Source organism: Macrobrachium rosenbergii, chromosome 14 (assembly GCF_040412425.1).
Source record: "Macrobrachium rosenbergii isolate ZJJX-2024 chromosome 14, ASM4041242v1, whole genome shotgun sequence".
NCBI classification, from domain to species: Eukaryota; Metazoa; Arthropoda; class Malacostraca; order Decapoda; family Palaemonidae; genus Macrobrachium; species Macrobrachium rosenbergii.
Window position 1 is genome coordinate 18,095,710 of NC_089754.1, and position 16,437 is coordinate 18,112,146.

Genomic DNA, 16,437 nt, shown 5'->3' on the forward strand with positions numbered 1-16,437 from the left:
ATATCTTACATACCCTCTGTTAAATATACACTCACATACACAAACACATTCACACACACACACAGAGAGAGCGAGAGAGAATTAATAATTTATGTTGCTCTTTTCCTCTTAGACACGCACCGACCATGTGCAGTGGAAGAGAGAGAGAGAGAGAGAGAGAGAGAGAGAGAGAGAGAGAGAGAGAGAGAGAGAGAGAGAGACATTTATATTGCTCTTTTCCTCCTAGACTCGCTTGCTATACCATGTTTCTTTCCTTCTCTTCCTAGACAGAATAAAAATGGAAGATAGAGAACTAATTTGTGCAGTTCTGACGCGCATATTTAGTACATTGGTTATTTGTAAGTCCTGATTATTTTCATCATCATTTTCCTTCATAATTTTTGAAAATGATCATTGCAGAAATTATTTATGAAGCGAGAGATTATCTCCGTATTGGCTTTTTGTTTTTATTTCATTTAAGTTATATCTGGTTATTTAATTGCGTTTGGCATCATACGTACTTTGTCAATACCTTAATAATCTTTCTTTAAAGTAAGGAAAGCTTTCTTCTAAGATTTAAATGTGGCACATTAAACAAACATGCACAAAATTATGCATTTACACTCACAGATACACAAGTACACACACACACACACATGGCCATTATATATACATATATATATATATATATATATATATATATATATATATATATATATATATATATATATATATATATATATATATATATATGTTAAACAAGTCCCCATCATAAACCAATTATAATTGAATTCATTATATATCGAAGCAGGTTTGGATTCTGTTTCAAGCTGCTTAGATAATATTATTATCGTATAACTATATCGCATTAATAACTCATATTACTAACGTTTTGATAAGTATGAAATATTTGTATACATGTATTTTCACTGTGTTATAATATAATATATATTACTATGATTATTTCAAACCTGGTAATAATGTGCAGAGGCTATAAATATTTTTTAATGTAAGATCTTGAATTATTGTTTTGATTGTGACAGTGTATGAATTATAAATTTACGTTGATGGAAGTAGTTTTTATTTAAATCAAAGTGATGTTATTTTGAGTACAATAGAGGTGACATTTTGATTTAGTTGTTGCGACAGAAAATTAACAAAAGAAACGTATCTTTTTTGTCTGACTCGATCTCGATGCCGGATTTATATTAAATACTCGAAGTTTGTATTTTACAGCATATTTTTTTAGAATAGAAACACACCCAATAATGATTTGTCTTAATCATCTATAGACTTACGTTTTAAACGTGTTGTGTTTTTATAGCCATCGTTCACTACATTCTCTAAACGATTAATCATTTTTTCCACATATCAAGTTTACATTTTAAAGAAGTCTTCATGTATTTTCCCACTGATTATCCGGGTTAAACGTCATGCTAGTGAGCATACGTGGGTGCTAGTTATTTGCCTATCACCCCGGAACTACAAAACACAAAATGAAATGTGTGCTTTTGAATAACTAATTCTGTTGCTAATTCTGAGCGTTAACTTGAGTTAACATCTAATTAAATACAAAGGTTGCTAACTGGATTTTTATTCGGTCATGTTTGCTATTAAAGGGGCGCATCTGAAGAGTAAACTTGACAGTTGCCGTTGTGTTTGTGCAGGTGTCCTGGGTGGTTGGTGAAGCCGGTCTGCAGACAGCAAGCACCATTCCCGGCGTGCGAGAAATCCTTGCAAATGGGTCGTTGGTCTTCCTACCCTTCAGCCCGAGGTCCTACAGGCAGGATGTCCACGCTGCAGCTTATCGGTGCTTGGCGTCATCCTTCGTGGGCAAGATCGTCTCCCGAACAGTCACCGTCAGAGCAGGTCAGAGCTGGGGAGCTGCCGGCTGGCTGAAAAAAGAAATGATTAATAAAAGAGAATAAGATAGAGGGAGCATGCACATGCACTTTTGCTCTCTTAATTCACGACCGACCTTTCGATATAGTCATGTAGTTTAACTTTAGCCGAATAGTCAAAAATCGCTTCAGAAAAAGCTAAAGCACTTGTGAAAATGAAGTAGGCAGCTGTATTACTAAAGCACAACAACGGACATTTTCAATTTAACTGAATGGAAGAGAAATTAATTAAAGCTGTCCAGTATTGATCAGAGAAGAAAATGAACCTGGTGGCAACTCACGTCTCCCTACCCTTTCTCTCTCTCTTTCTCTTTCCAGTTGTACGTCAAGACTACGAGGTGCAGGTGTACGATGAGTACGTCATCAGCGGCAACACGGCTGTCCTCAGGTGAGTCCATTGCCAGACGCACAAAGTTTTCCGCCCCCTTTGTCTCCCTGCCAACCGCACGATACCCTTATACCAGGAAGGGAAGGAAAACTTTCGATCGATGCTGTGTTTTCCTTCTTTTGTTGAATCGTAACTTTAAAGGGAAATCTCCAATGTGATGTTTGCTTTGCTGTCGTTATTTTGAATGATTGGCTCCGATATTATTGTTCTCAGCTTCCTGGGAACCTAGGAATTGAGAGAGAGAGAGAGAGAGAGAGAGAGAGAGAGAGAATTTACCGGAGATCTGATTATACGAAAGCTTCGTAATGGAACTCATCTGAATAGGTAGACTCGAAGCATTGGCTTTAACAACGAAGCTCCACAGAAGTAATCACCGACAGCAACCAATTAAAACGGAGTTCATCTGACAATTACAATCAACCGACCGACCGCTGAGAGTCCAGTTGCCAAATAGCCATGTATGGTCTATTCCCTCCAACGGCAAGGTAAATTATATCTCCAGCGTGTAAGACTTAATTAAATTGTCGGTTTGGAAGCTAGATTGATGGTCTCTCTCTCTCTCTCTCTCTCTCTCTCTCTCTCTCTCTCTCATTTAAAATGCAGCGGAATATGTTCTTGATTAACTCTACTCCAAGGACAAAGCACTAAGGTATAATGATGATACAGATATTCTGTTCTCTCTTCGTCTGCGAGGATTTATGCACTTCGTAGATCCAAAACCGGATTAAAGAGAAGGGTAGATTTAACGGTCTCAGACCTCAGATAGCTAATAGAATAATATCCTGGAGCTAAAAATCATAAATTATAAATTTTGGATAATAGGTAAAAAAAAACTTTGGTTTAGGCTGGTTTTGGACTGCAGATGAAAAACTCTACGGTATCCACTATCCACATTTAGATAACCTTTCCCCATTCAGCTAAAATTGCATTCCGATCGATATTAAGACGATTTCAGTCGAGCTAAACGCAGCTTCTTATCGCCAGTGACCTTAAATTAATTATTTATATGATAATCATTATTCAAGGTCTTTCTTCCTTCTCTCGCTCTTCCCCCGTTCCTCCATTCTCTCTCTCTCTACCCCTTTCTCGTCGACGACCGTGGGAGCCTTGACGTGTGTTTTAATTTCGTATCAATAAAACCTCTCTCTCTCTCTCTCTCTCTCTCTCTCTCTCTCTCTCTCTCTCTCTCTCTCTCTCTCTCTCACACACACACATACACACACACACACAACCACACACACATACACACACACACACACATCTTTACAATTCGACATAACATGAAAATAGAAATATCACAAATATTATTTCCATATACGGGTACACCCCTTTTCGAATTAATACAAATATAATTTCCACAAAGGTCATTGACCTTCGACATCACAGCGTGCGAGCCGATGAAGGTCCACGAGAACTCAGTTGCTGGCTGTTGAATAAACGAACTGAGAATAAAGCAACGCGGCGACATTATCTCCCAGACGTCTGGAAATTCTTATAAATATTAGGCAAAATGAAGAATTTCTCCGCCTAAAGACCTTCAGACGTATTACAGAAGTATATTGCTTGCACTGTTTAAATGCCGGGATGTTATAATGGAGTATTTTCGTCGCCCAAATGTGAACTGAATACAAGAGTCCAAATTGGAAGGTGCATGCAGGTTACTAAGAGAGAGAGAGAGAGAGAGAGAGAGAGAGAGAGAGAGAGAGAGAGAGAGATTTTGTATAAAATTCCGAGAGCTGCTGACGAAAAAGGCAATGTCATGCACGCAACGCGGTCACTTATGATCTTCGCTGTTACCAGCTGGGATATTGACCGCCTTAAATCTTATTCCCCGGTCGTATTTTACTTGCTGACTCGGGATTTCGGGCCTCATTTTGACCCACGACATTGGGAAGGTCACCGATATTTGGGGTTTTATAAGGCAGGTGCGTTGACCCCGCGCTCGGTTCACCTCTTTTTTCGATATTCAGATGAGAGAGAATTGGGGACGGACTAAGGATGTCCAGAATATTTTTCTTCTTTATTTAAGATTTCCGATAAAAATTCGTTATGTGTTTATCAGTTCTTAGAGTTCCTGTTTTATTTAGCTAGCACTAAGTAAATGTATGAACAGGGTTATAATCGAGGTATGATGCTACTAATGGTATCACAACTACTTCAATACTAATATGTACGTATGAGTACTATAAATGGTGAGTTTCTCGATACCTTGTCAACTTTACAATGAGTCTTGATAGGTGTGTTGGTATTATAGGTGATCTGACAAGTATGGTAAAAATAAGATGATAATATAAAACATAAAATATTTGGCTGTACTAGCATTAAAGTTTGGACATTAAGCAAACAAGTTATTTCATGTGTATCTATGTATACTGACATACAAAAATTTAAATATATATAAACGTATGTAATATACATATATATAATATATATATACACATATGTATATACATATATACATGTGTGTGTATGTGTGTGGTTACTATATAACTAGTTAAAAGTGGTTGGAAATTTGGTAGAAAATAAAATGTGTGGTGATAAGAACGGAAGAACCACCCGATCCTTGTAGTGAAGTTAATGAGTTAGGGAAGTTAGCGAAGTATCTTAACTATCTCTTGAAAAGAGAGAGAGAGAGAGAGAGAGAGAGAGAGAGAGAGAGAGAGAGAGAGAGAGCCTTGAATGGCGAGGCACAGGCCGGCATACGGCAGAGGTACTCCGAAAAGTGAGAGTGAAATGTTGAGTTTAATGCGACTGGAATGTCATTGCGTTAATTAAGAGCGGGTAATTCTCCCTTGTGAAAATGATGTACGTATTCATATTATTTCTACGCTGCCGGTAATTACATCGTGCGCGACCTGTAACTGAATTTCTGTCAGGTGAACTTAATATTATATAATTCTAGTTGCCTTATTAAGTAATGGGCTGTTACCGTGCTCCGACAGCAACCATTTATTCTTCAGCCATTTAATAGAGACCATTTTTACGGACTTGAATAATTAATTAAGCCTCTAGACTCAAGACCCAAGCTTTCTGTGCCACGTGTCAAGTTTTCACTGAGATATCAGGCTCCCTGATTAATTATTCAGATTATAATATAATAGTTATAAAGACTAATCAAATGTCTAGCTGATAATGTCAAGTATAATGCGTCCTTTATCAGGCTTTCAGTTTCACGTAGTAATCTGTAAATGAAAGTATTTATTTCCCTAAAAAAATAAACTGAAAATACACTGTGGGAGATAAAGCAGAAGACTTGTTATGTTCAGTGGATAACTAGATTAACAAATACACAAATATATGCATATATATGTATATATAGATAGATATTTATAAAATATATATATATTTATTCATATATATATATATATATATATATATATATATATATATATATATATATATATATATATATATATATATATATGTGTGTGTGTGTGTGTGTGTGTGTGTGTATGTGTGTGTGTGTGTGACATGCATGTATGTCTGTATTAAATTCTAATAACATCAGTAGACTGGCAATAGAATAAATATTTTGTCCAGTGTGATTGAATTATACTCTACATTACGCTTCAACCTTCAGGAAATATATAAATAAATGTACTGTATTACACGTAATACATTATCAAAACAGTTCCATTTAACAATGACATATATGTATATATCACTTATTTTGAAAAGTTTTATTGTTTGTTTGATGTCCATGAAGTATTTATACTCTTCAGATGTAAAAAATACGTAAATCATCAATAGCGTTCTGAAAAATGAAAGACTAACAGTTGACTGATGCATTCAGGAAGAAAAGGATGGAATGACGCTGAACTGACACTAGTTAGATAATTACAGAAAAACATAAATATATATATGTATGTATGTATGTATATATATATATATATATATATATATATATATATATATATATATATATATGTATATATATATACTCGTATATATGTATAAACACTACTTCCATATAAAACCTACCAAAAACCTCCATTAAAGGAAGGACAAATTTGAACCTCCAAATATAGGAGAGGCTGACGCGCAACTTGGGCGAATTGTTTGCCAGCGTTCAGTTCCTCATCTCCGGCGGCGTACTTCGAGGAGCCAATACTTCATTCTCTGCTCCAACCCCAATTTATTCACCGGACGGGAATGACGCCGCAGACGTCATCCTGCGATAATTGGCCTGAAATGTACGAGACAGGGCGTAGGGGACTCGAGGTGGATAAGGGATGAGAGAGAGAGAGAGAGAGAATGAAGTTGCTTTGCTAGAGAGAACTGTTTACGTTAGACAAGAGAGAGAGAGAGAGAGAGAGACGGGGTATTGTTTCAGAAGTGTGAATTAGATGTAGACAGAATTAGATAGATAGATGATATTTAGATAAACAGAGAGAGAGAGAATGAAGTTCATTTGCTAGAGAGAACTGTTTACGTTAGACAAAGAGAGAGAGAGAGAGAGAGAGAGAGAGAGAGAGAGAGAGAGAGAGAGAGAGAAAGGCCGGGTATTGCTTCAGAAGTGCAAATTAGATGTAGACAGAATTAGACAGATAGATGATATTGAGAAGAACAGAGAGAGAGAGAGAGAGAGAGAGAGAGAGAGAGAGAGAGAGAGAGCCAGCGTGGCTTCCTACCTTTGAGGAAGAGATGGGTTCCTTTAGGTGTCTTCCCATGTATTGAAAATTAGCTGTCATTCAACCCGATCTGTAATTGATACTGATGGGCTTCAATTTATTCCATATTAATGTTGGTTGGGCTTCCTCCTCTCGGAAACGTATTTGGTAAACTGAGGTTCGGAGCTATTTCCTTCTATTTGGGCTCTTGTCCAAAAAGTACTTGCTTTTTACCCTCAGAGTATGAAAGTTATGCGTCAAAGACCGATATTCTTACACAACTAGCTACATTTTTTCTGTAGTTTTGTTACTTTCTACAAGATATTTTTCGAAAGAAAATCATCGATGAAAAAAAATCTGTTATCGCCTAACTCATTAAAAAATAAGTTTGATGACTATTGATAAGGTTGATAGTCTTCTATTCAAAAGTGCTCTTCTAGCTAATGTTACTAATTATATGCGCACGCACACATATATTATATGTAGATGTATCCTTAACAGTATTCTTTCTCTGCCGTTTAAAATTTAAATCTACAAAATATTGTGTTGTAAGAGCATTTATGTATTTGTTTTACAAAATGCCTTCTGTATCCATCAGTAGCAAAACAAGCGAACGTTCACCCTCACATTCAGTATCGGTTCTACCTTCCCTGATACGTTTCAAGAGGCCGACACATTAATATCTATCTGTTTAGCTTAATACCACTTCAGTTTGTGCCTCCGATCAGGCGGAAGAACGATCAATCCTTTATTAAATCTCAAAAGTGAAACGTCATCCCGTGGAGCTAAACCCTCTATTATTCAGCTCATTTCCACCAGTCAGTCTCGCGTTGCTGATTGATGTTCCATCTCTCAATTGTTGACAGAACTATCGCCGATGGAGAAATAGGCGAGATGAATGAGGAGCCTTTTTAGATATCAAGGCGCCCTTTCTCTACGTCTTCACCATCAGTGTTATCATCATCATCATGTCATCATCATCATCATCATCATCTGCTGGAATGATAGAAAGGCTTTATGGGACTGCCTTGTACGAGGCACATGTAATTTAAAGATTCATTTTCTGTCGTTAGCTCAAATATTGTCGACAGTGTTTTATGAAAATCCAGCAGATGGTGATTTATAAAAATTGATTTCTGAGTGACCTGATGAAATCGATAAATGGTAACTCAAGGGAGATTAAACACTTATCTGAAGTACCTTGGAGATTTAGCAATAAAGAGAAGTATCGTTGTTATGTTCTTCTGTCGTCCGGTGACTTGAATGAGGAAGGAAAGCATTTTGGCTACTGAATTCTCTATGACTGACATTTTAAGTTGCAGAGTGCTTAAAAACCTAATAATGTTGCAGTTGTAAAGGAATTAAGCAGAAAATATCTTTTACTTTTCTTTCTCTAGATTCATTTTTAAGCAAAGTTGAATAATCCAACACTGATAATTAACTCTTCTCCTTAGACTGTGAGTATTTTTATGATTATTATTGTGGGTGCTTTGTAGCTGTTCTAAAAACAGGTTTGGCTTGATCCGATGGTATAACTTATTACGGAATATCATCAGTACATATGACATGAGTCGGGAGTGCAACTTGAGGTAATGTAAACTGTAACTTTGTTAAATACTTTCTGTGTAATAAGTGGAAGTGGATTTTGAATTTGGGGAATTTTCCAATACCACAGGCCTGTTAAAACCAAACATTATTAAAACACCTCACAGCTTAACGTATTGATGCTAGCGGGCAAAACATTCAAAATTAGATTCAAAAGTACAGCAGTCAGTTTGCTAACACTATGGACTAACGTATCCATTTCTTGAGTAATCAAATTCTGCCTGTTAAGATTTCGTTAATAGTTAATATCAAAACTATTGAAACCAAATAGTTACTATCTACGTGGTGTCTTTCGTCAGAAGCTAATCTCAGGCTATTAAAGAATAAAGTATTCGTTAAATTTTAAAAGCAGTTTATTTTGTCTGTCTTATACTCCTCTACTGAATTATAATTTACACCTTCAGAACCAGTAAAACCTTGTTCTTCTTCAAATGTTGGGAGCCAAGATACCACCTCAGAGCGAATCTCTCCGAACTAGCTCTAGGATACATCTCTATCGTGAAACTTCCTTTTCGGAGAGGAATTAAGCCCGAGAGAAGCTAATCGTAGTCGGTTTTTTCTTTGCAGTTGTCGGATACCGCCATACGTACGAGAGTACGTGAAGGTCGTGGCATGGGTACAAGACGACGCTTATGTGATACAACCTGGACTGGAAAGTGGTGAGTAATATTTTCCATTTTTCTTCGGTGTTTTTTTATCGGTATGTTTGATAGACTTTGAGGCCTCAACTGAATGGTGTATCCTCTATCGGTGATTAAATCTTTCTTATTAGTGTGTACATTTCACTCCCTTCATTATTCTGTAATGGTTGACTGGTTATTTTGAGAGCAAAAGAGGTATTTTTGTAAGCAGACATTCAGGAGCAATGGTTGAGATAGTCTATCGAATTTGAGGCAAACCATTATTTTCTTAATACTAACCGAAATTTATAATATATGAAAATGCAATGTAATGTTACTTAGAGTAGTAAAGTAAATAAATAACTTAAATTTGAGCAAATGTACCAAGGTTCGCAGGCGTGATTATTCTTAATGCTAATACGACATTAAACTGTTCTATTGCTATGAAATACAAATATCAAAGCAACAACTATTGCGACATGATGTACACATAATATGCCATTTTGATTTGCATTAATATTGTGTGGAATCCATTGCTGAAAAATTAACTGTAAAATAGGAAAAATCATGGGCATAGCTTGTTACTAGAATTGCTAATTAATTTTACTGTTTATCCATAATTATGGAAAATATTGAGTTTTACCAAAATGGTAAAGATAAGACATTATAAGAATTGATTTAAGGAAACAATTTAAGGTTAAGGACCAAACAAGAAACATGGAATGCACAGATGCTATATCTTCTCCATTCATTGAATAGATAATAACAATGGTAAAAATGATAATTATTATTAATTACTTCCTCAGGCTATATACCATATTAAAATAGAGAAATAAAAGAATGAGGAAACACTCCACATCTGGTTACCCAGAGATTCTTTATACGGATGCTTAAATTAGTGTCATTTACCGAATAAATTCGTTCAAGAAAGCGATGTCAGTCTGCTCTGAACGTTGCACGATCTCTCTTGGTTGCACTGAGATGATTCCCTTCACCCAAGTTCCTCATACGGCATCTTTCTCTTCTTTGTCATCACATCGCCAGATGAGTCATGAGTGAGATATTTCCTGAATGAATCAATCGTGAGATGTTTCTTTAGCTAATCATGTCGGCCCTTCTTGGAAGTGAAGTGGTCTATAACAGACTAGGAAGTGATAGCAAATTCTTCATTGTGAGTTTCACACAGTATTCACGCATGCATAAATACGCACATATATAAACGTTTGTGTGTGTGTATATGTGTTTGTGTGTGGAAATCTAAGGAGTAAAAAGTCTATATCAATAGTTATGACCAACTGATCCTCTGTGGTAAAACTGGGGGCTAAATTTTTGTTTATTAACGTAAAAAATTAGCATAGCTTTAATTTCTGTTTGATGTTGATATCTTTTAAAGAAAAAGTAATGGTAAATTTTCTGTTGAATGTTTTCTCTTACTGGTTTTGAATAAGTTTTTTTTACTGAAAGAGAATTAAGTAACTCCCCTTCTGTTTAATAGCGTAAGACTTTATAATTTTTATCATCTCAGTTCCATATAAATTATCTGTCAGGTTTAATAAATTGTTGACTCAATTTAAAACAAAATTATTTGTCCTGATTTATTACGAAATAGTCAATTTCTTTTTTCTTCCTTAATTTCGAGGGTAATCTTGTAGAGAGAAAGTAGTACAAGAAATTACAATTTTCTTCCCCACATCTGATTCTGACAGGTGGAAAGTACATGATCCTGCACGATGGTTCACTGCACATTTACCGAGCGGATCCGAGCGATGGTTACCCTAGCTACCGTTGTCGGACGAACCACACTCTGACGGGGGAGATTCGGGATTCGTCTGCTGGGAGAGTTATCATTACCGGTAAGTTCTTGAGCGATTAAATACCGGACTGAAGTTCGTTGCTTGTTTTTCTTTATGGACTGCAATTATGGGTTGTAAGGCTAATCTCTAGTTCAATGTTTGTTTACTTTTATAGAAAACGAATGTGCGTTTACTTACAGTGATTCATATATTTTATCATATTTCACTCAGCTTTTGTGTATATTTTGTCCCTTGCGTCTACATTTGTAAGCCTCTCTCTCTCTCTCTCTCTCTCTCTCTCTCTCTCTCTCTCTCTCTCTCTCTCTCTCTCTCTCTCTCTCTAGAACAACATTTACTCATTGCAAAACATTATATATATATCTAATTTTATTAAATTCAGCGCACATTCCCTTTTCTCCCAGAAATGCAGGAAGTACCCAGTTAGGTTTGACTTGTTGCATATACAGCAGCAATGGGACCATGTGAGCTAGGCACGAATTTATGTTATTTGATTACAACGGCTAACCTCTCTCTCTCTCTCTCTCTCTCTCTCTCTCTCTCTCTCTCTCTCTCTCTCTCTCTCTCTCTCTGCCAAGATACAAACTTAGAAGTGAAGTTGCCACAACGAAATATAATGGCAGTAGGAATCATAATTTTGTTATGTATTTCCACGATGATTGTGGTATGAGTTCTTTTAAAAGGAGCTGAGGCCCACGTGGTCATCTGGCATGTTACTGTTCTCTAAATTTACCTCAGCAAGCAAAGAAATTTGCACGCAGTGACCTGCAAAAAATGACGTCAGGGCGTGACTAGCCCTCTTCAAGTTGCAAGTGTCAGGAGAGTTTGTTATCCTCTTGGGCGAAGATTGAGAGGGCCTTTGGTTCACACTGGTCTTCTGAGGCATTGAGCAAAGATTCTTAGAGGAAAAGGATAGACTCACTTGTTGTACAGGGTGTCCATAAAGTCTGGTTACACAGGGGATTTTACTATCTATTTCATTTATTTATATTATTTTTCGTTTCTCCCTTTGACTTCTTTTTCTGGGGTATGCTAAAAGCGAAAGTGTACTCGATGAAGATTACAGATTTAAACCATATTAGAGAACGTATTGTCAGTCAGTGCACTGAAATCGACGGCAATGTAGACCTACAGTATTCCATCGAGTTCACCTGAATTTTGCAAAGCGCATCAAATTATGCATTGAAAATGGAGGAAATCATGTTGAAAATATTATTTATCAACATTAAAATTGAATAAAATTGTTTTGTTTTAAGAAGTATGTGTTTTTTACCATGTACCCAAACTTTATGGACACCCTGCATATTCCGCAAAGTGCTACGACAGTAGGTGTTCCGGTAATAAGTACATTACTCGTATTTTTCTGGCCATTTTTGCAGCATACTAAAAGTGGATTCTTCGGAGGATTAATGTGAAGTCTCTGCAATTAGAGAAGTAAGGCTATCAGAGAATAATGTCTAAAACGATTAGCTTTTTGATAATAGTTAGTTTTCCAGAATTTTCTGAAAGCTTTGAAGTAAATTGCCTTTAAGATTCGTAGAGGATGTTTGAAATTACATGTCGAATATGGTACCAAAATGGGTTACTTAAAATTTATTTGATTAATGTCGGTTATCTCGCGAAAGTAAAGTACCTTTCATTTTTCTGAGTGATCCAAATTAAAATTTTCCAAATTTTAGAAAAATATAAGGCCATAGTCATTACTCGTGTTATTAACATGAATTTCCACGACTGTAGGATCATGATAAGAGTTTGATTTTTAACGTCTTTAACTCAACTAAAGTTCAGAGAAAATTGGAATCTGTATTGCAAGAGGAGGTAACGAGTACCCACATGCAATTTTTCATAAGCACTGAAACGCAAGTTTCATCTTAATGTACCTCTTATTTCAAGAGGACAGCTGTCTGTTGCTACTCATATACTGCAAATTATATTTTTTTTTCTTCATCTAAAACCATCCTCTTTTATCAGTTAATTTCATCATTAATTTCTCCTTCTCAGTCAGCTGACACTAAAGATTTGTTACGTCAGTGCCACATGTAATATTGTGGATATCATACCATTTTACTACGGTTTGAGTAATTAAAATGTTATGATAGCTACATATAATTACTATCTGCATGCACACACGCATGTATTTATAAATGTAAATATGTATATATATATTATATATATGTATTATATGTATGTATATAGATATATATACATACATACATACATACATACATACATACATACATACATACATACATACATACATACATACATACACGCGTTTATAAATGTTCACGTTACAGGAAGCGAACTAACACATCCTCAAGGATATACAACGTTAGCATTTTTTTCCGGGAACTACAGCACCTAAATGTGAGGGAAGTTATTCCCAAGTCTTCCTGATCTGTTGATTATATGAAACCGCCCAACGTGTTTCTCTCTCTCTCTCTCTCTCTCTTCTTCCCATACCCTTCCTCCCAAAATACCTCTTTGACAACATACCTAAACTCATTTACGCCACAGTAATTCTCTCAGCGCGGGGGTGAATGGTCTTCCTTTGTTGTAAAACTCCCATTTATGGGATATTGGTCTGTGCAAATGAGAGGACTTTTACCCATAGAACTGACTTTTTCTTATGGAACTGCACAGGACATGAAGTCGTTTTGATAATTTATTGTTTGAGTAAAGCTGTTACTGTCTAATTGCCTACTACTGTTTTCGTATCGTGTTTGATAATGTTTAAGAACACTGCAAAAATTAGTTATCGGTTTGAATAATGTATTATCCATTGTCTGTCTTTTCGACCAAATCGCTCTTCCGTCTGTATTCTGTCTATCTGTATCGTACTTGACAGCCTATTACATAAAATAGCGCTCTCATGGAATAAATGTTTCAACGTTGTAGTTTGTGGGACATAAAGTCGAATGTAAGTTGGACAGATTATCTTGACAACAATGTTTTGAAATTTCTTCATTTTGGGCGTAATGTAACAATAAAACACCTAAGTGCTTCATTAACTTTAATTATTGATTGATTTACTTTAGATTCAATTCGAAAATTCATAAAATTCCTGAATATAAGTTTGCTGTCTAAAGACTGAGTATCCTTTACAATCTACTTGTATATGCGGTAAATCTTACAATTTCTAGTTGTATAAATGAGATTGTTTATAACTCTCTCTCTCTCTCTCTCTCTCTCTCTCTCTCTCTCTCTCTCTCTCTCTCTCTCTCTCTCTCTCTTCATTTATCAGTTTATTTTCCCTTTCCATTGAGAGAGAGAGAGAGACCCCCCCTCCCCCCTCCCTGGTTCCCATTCTTCCAGCAAGGTATCTCTGCTCTCTCTTATCAGAGCTCTCAGCGGGCATTCCCCTCCCGGGCACATCTATTCAGGTCTATTCATATCATTCCATTCAAGAAGCAACGCCTAGAGTGGATCTCCTCGTACTCGATTACTCATCTTTACTCATCTTTTCCTCCGATCCACACTCTCTCTCTCTCTCTCTCTCTCTCTCTCTCTCTCTCTCTCTCTCTCAGTCTCAGTCTCTTTCTCTGTTTCTTTCTTGTTGGGTTGAGTTTATTCATATCATTTCATTCAAGAAGCAACGCCTTGAGTGGATCTCCTAGTACTCGCTTACTCATCTTTACTCATCTTCTTCCTCCGATCCACACCACCGCCGACTCTCTCTCTCTCTCTCTCTCTCTCTCTCTCTCTCTCTCTCTCTTTCTTTGTTGTTGGGTCGAACTCGTGGATCTCCTCGTACTCGATTACTCATCTTTACTCATCTTTTTCCTCCGATCCACACCGCCGACTCTCTCTCTCTCTCTCTCTCTCTCTCTCTCTCTCTCTCTCTCTCTCTCTCTCTCTCTCTCTTTCTTGTTGTTGGGTCGAACTCGTCGGCGGCGCTATCTCTGATCGTCAGATAATACCGGTCGGTTTCGCTTTCCCCGTCCCCTTTTGGCTCCCTGTCTCGGTTCTCCTCGGAAAGTAGTCAGGCATTTCCAAGCTGTCCTGGAATTCGCCGCTTCCGTCGTCAGCTCTGCACCGCCTAACTTTTTCTCGGTTTTTGAAAATCGCGGATGTTGTTGCCGCTTCCTGATTTGCGTTTCCTGCTCCCTTTTCGGGGACTGTGTTTTGAGAAAGGCTTTATTTCGATGTTTTACGTCTTTTTATCTGGGGTTGAATCTGTGTTTCGCTTCAGATTTCTCATTAAAATGTGACCAGACATTGCTAATTGCTTTCCTTGTTATGAATATATATTTTTATATAACAAAAATGCTCATAAGTGTATCCGATTAAGGGATATTTAAGTAATATCATAATATTAAATGAACACTCACATAAGTATCACGGTGTTTTGATAATTTCCTGTTTTAGAACATTATCCATTAAAAATTTTCAGGATTAAAATCGTCTTTAGTTTTGGAATTTCATAGATCCCACGTCTTTTTCCTGTTTTCATATTTCTTATTCTTAGAACGCTCCATTCAGATAGTTTGGGAAGGACAGAGGACAGCGAAGTGAACGCCAGTCTCTTTCCTGCTTCTAAGTATTTTTATCTGCAGCTTTTTTTAGTTCCTTGTGTTCGCCGTTTCCTCATTTTCTTTTCCTCTCAATTTTTGTATATTTCTAGAGCCTGCTGAAAGTTTTTCTTCTATTAGTTTTCATCCATCTGTATTTTTTAAAATATTTCCTGTTGTTTTTCATTCGTGTACATATTTTTTCTCACTAGATTTTATTGTGATATGCACGAACCTTCATATACTGTGTATATATATATATATATATATATATATATATATATATATATATATATATATATATATATATATATATATATATATATATATGTTTATATATATATATATATATATATATATATATATATATATATATATGTGTAGTATGTGTGTGTGTATGTGCGTATGTGTGTATGAGTTTGAGTGCCAGTGTTTTGTCTTTATCCACAGGTATCGAAACCTCTTCGGAAACTTGATAACCACATCTGGATTTAGTCCCTCATCACGTAGGGTTACTTGAACAGTTTTTTTTTTTTTTTTTTTTAGATAGTTTTTCAATGATGAGTATTGAAGTGTCCAATTTTCTTCAAGAACCTCCGATACCTTTTTCTTTCATTTTAATACAATGTGTCGAATATTCTCTCTCTCTCTCTCTCTCTCTCTCTCTCTCTCTCTCTCTCTCTCTCTCTCTCTCTCTCTCTCTCTCTCTCTCTCTCTCTCGCGAACATATTAATAGTTAATGCTGCTGTAGACTTGGTGTTTTTTCACAAATTTAGTCACTTAATCGGTTATTATTATTATTATTATTATTATTATTATTATTAGTAGTAGTAGTAGTAGTAGTAGTAGTAGTAGTAGTAGTAGTAGTAGTAGTAGTAGTAGTTTAAAACCGCACCCCAAAGATGGTTTACATAATACAAATTCCTGGGAGTATTGCATTTATTCATCTGCCTGCAGCACGCTGCCTCATTTAAGAAGACATTCCCCGGTCGGCTGTTTTGTTAATTCCAAA

General features: G+C 36.2%; 1 protein-coding gene across 1 annotated transcript in view; it reads left to right on the forward strand.

Annotated features, from left to right (window-relative positions):
• The window catches only part of Dscam4 (Down syndrome cell adhesion molecule 4), a 215,175-nt gene that overhangs the window by 121,959 nt on the left and 76,779 nt on the right, over positions 1-16,437 (forward strand). The window contains exons 4-7 of the mRNA XM_067115984.1: positions 1,647-1,848; positions 2,199-2,268; positions 9,051-9,142; positions 10,810-10,956. Coding sequence (XP_066972085.1) covers positions 1,647-1,848; positions 2,199-2,268; positions 9,051-9,142; positions 10,810-10,956 — 511 coding nt within the window. The remainder of the gene's footprint in view (positions 1-1,646; positions 1,849-2,198; positions 2,269-9,050; positions 9,143-10,809; positions 10,957-16,437) is intronic.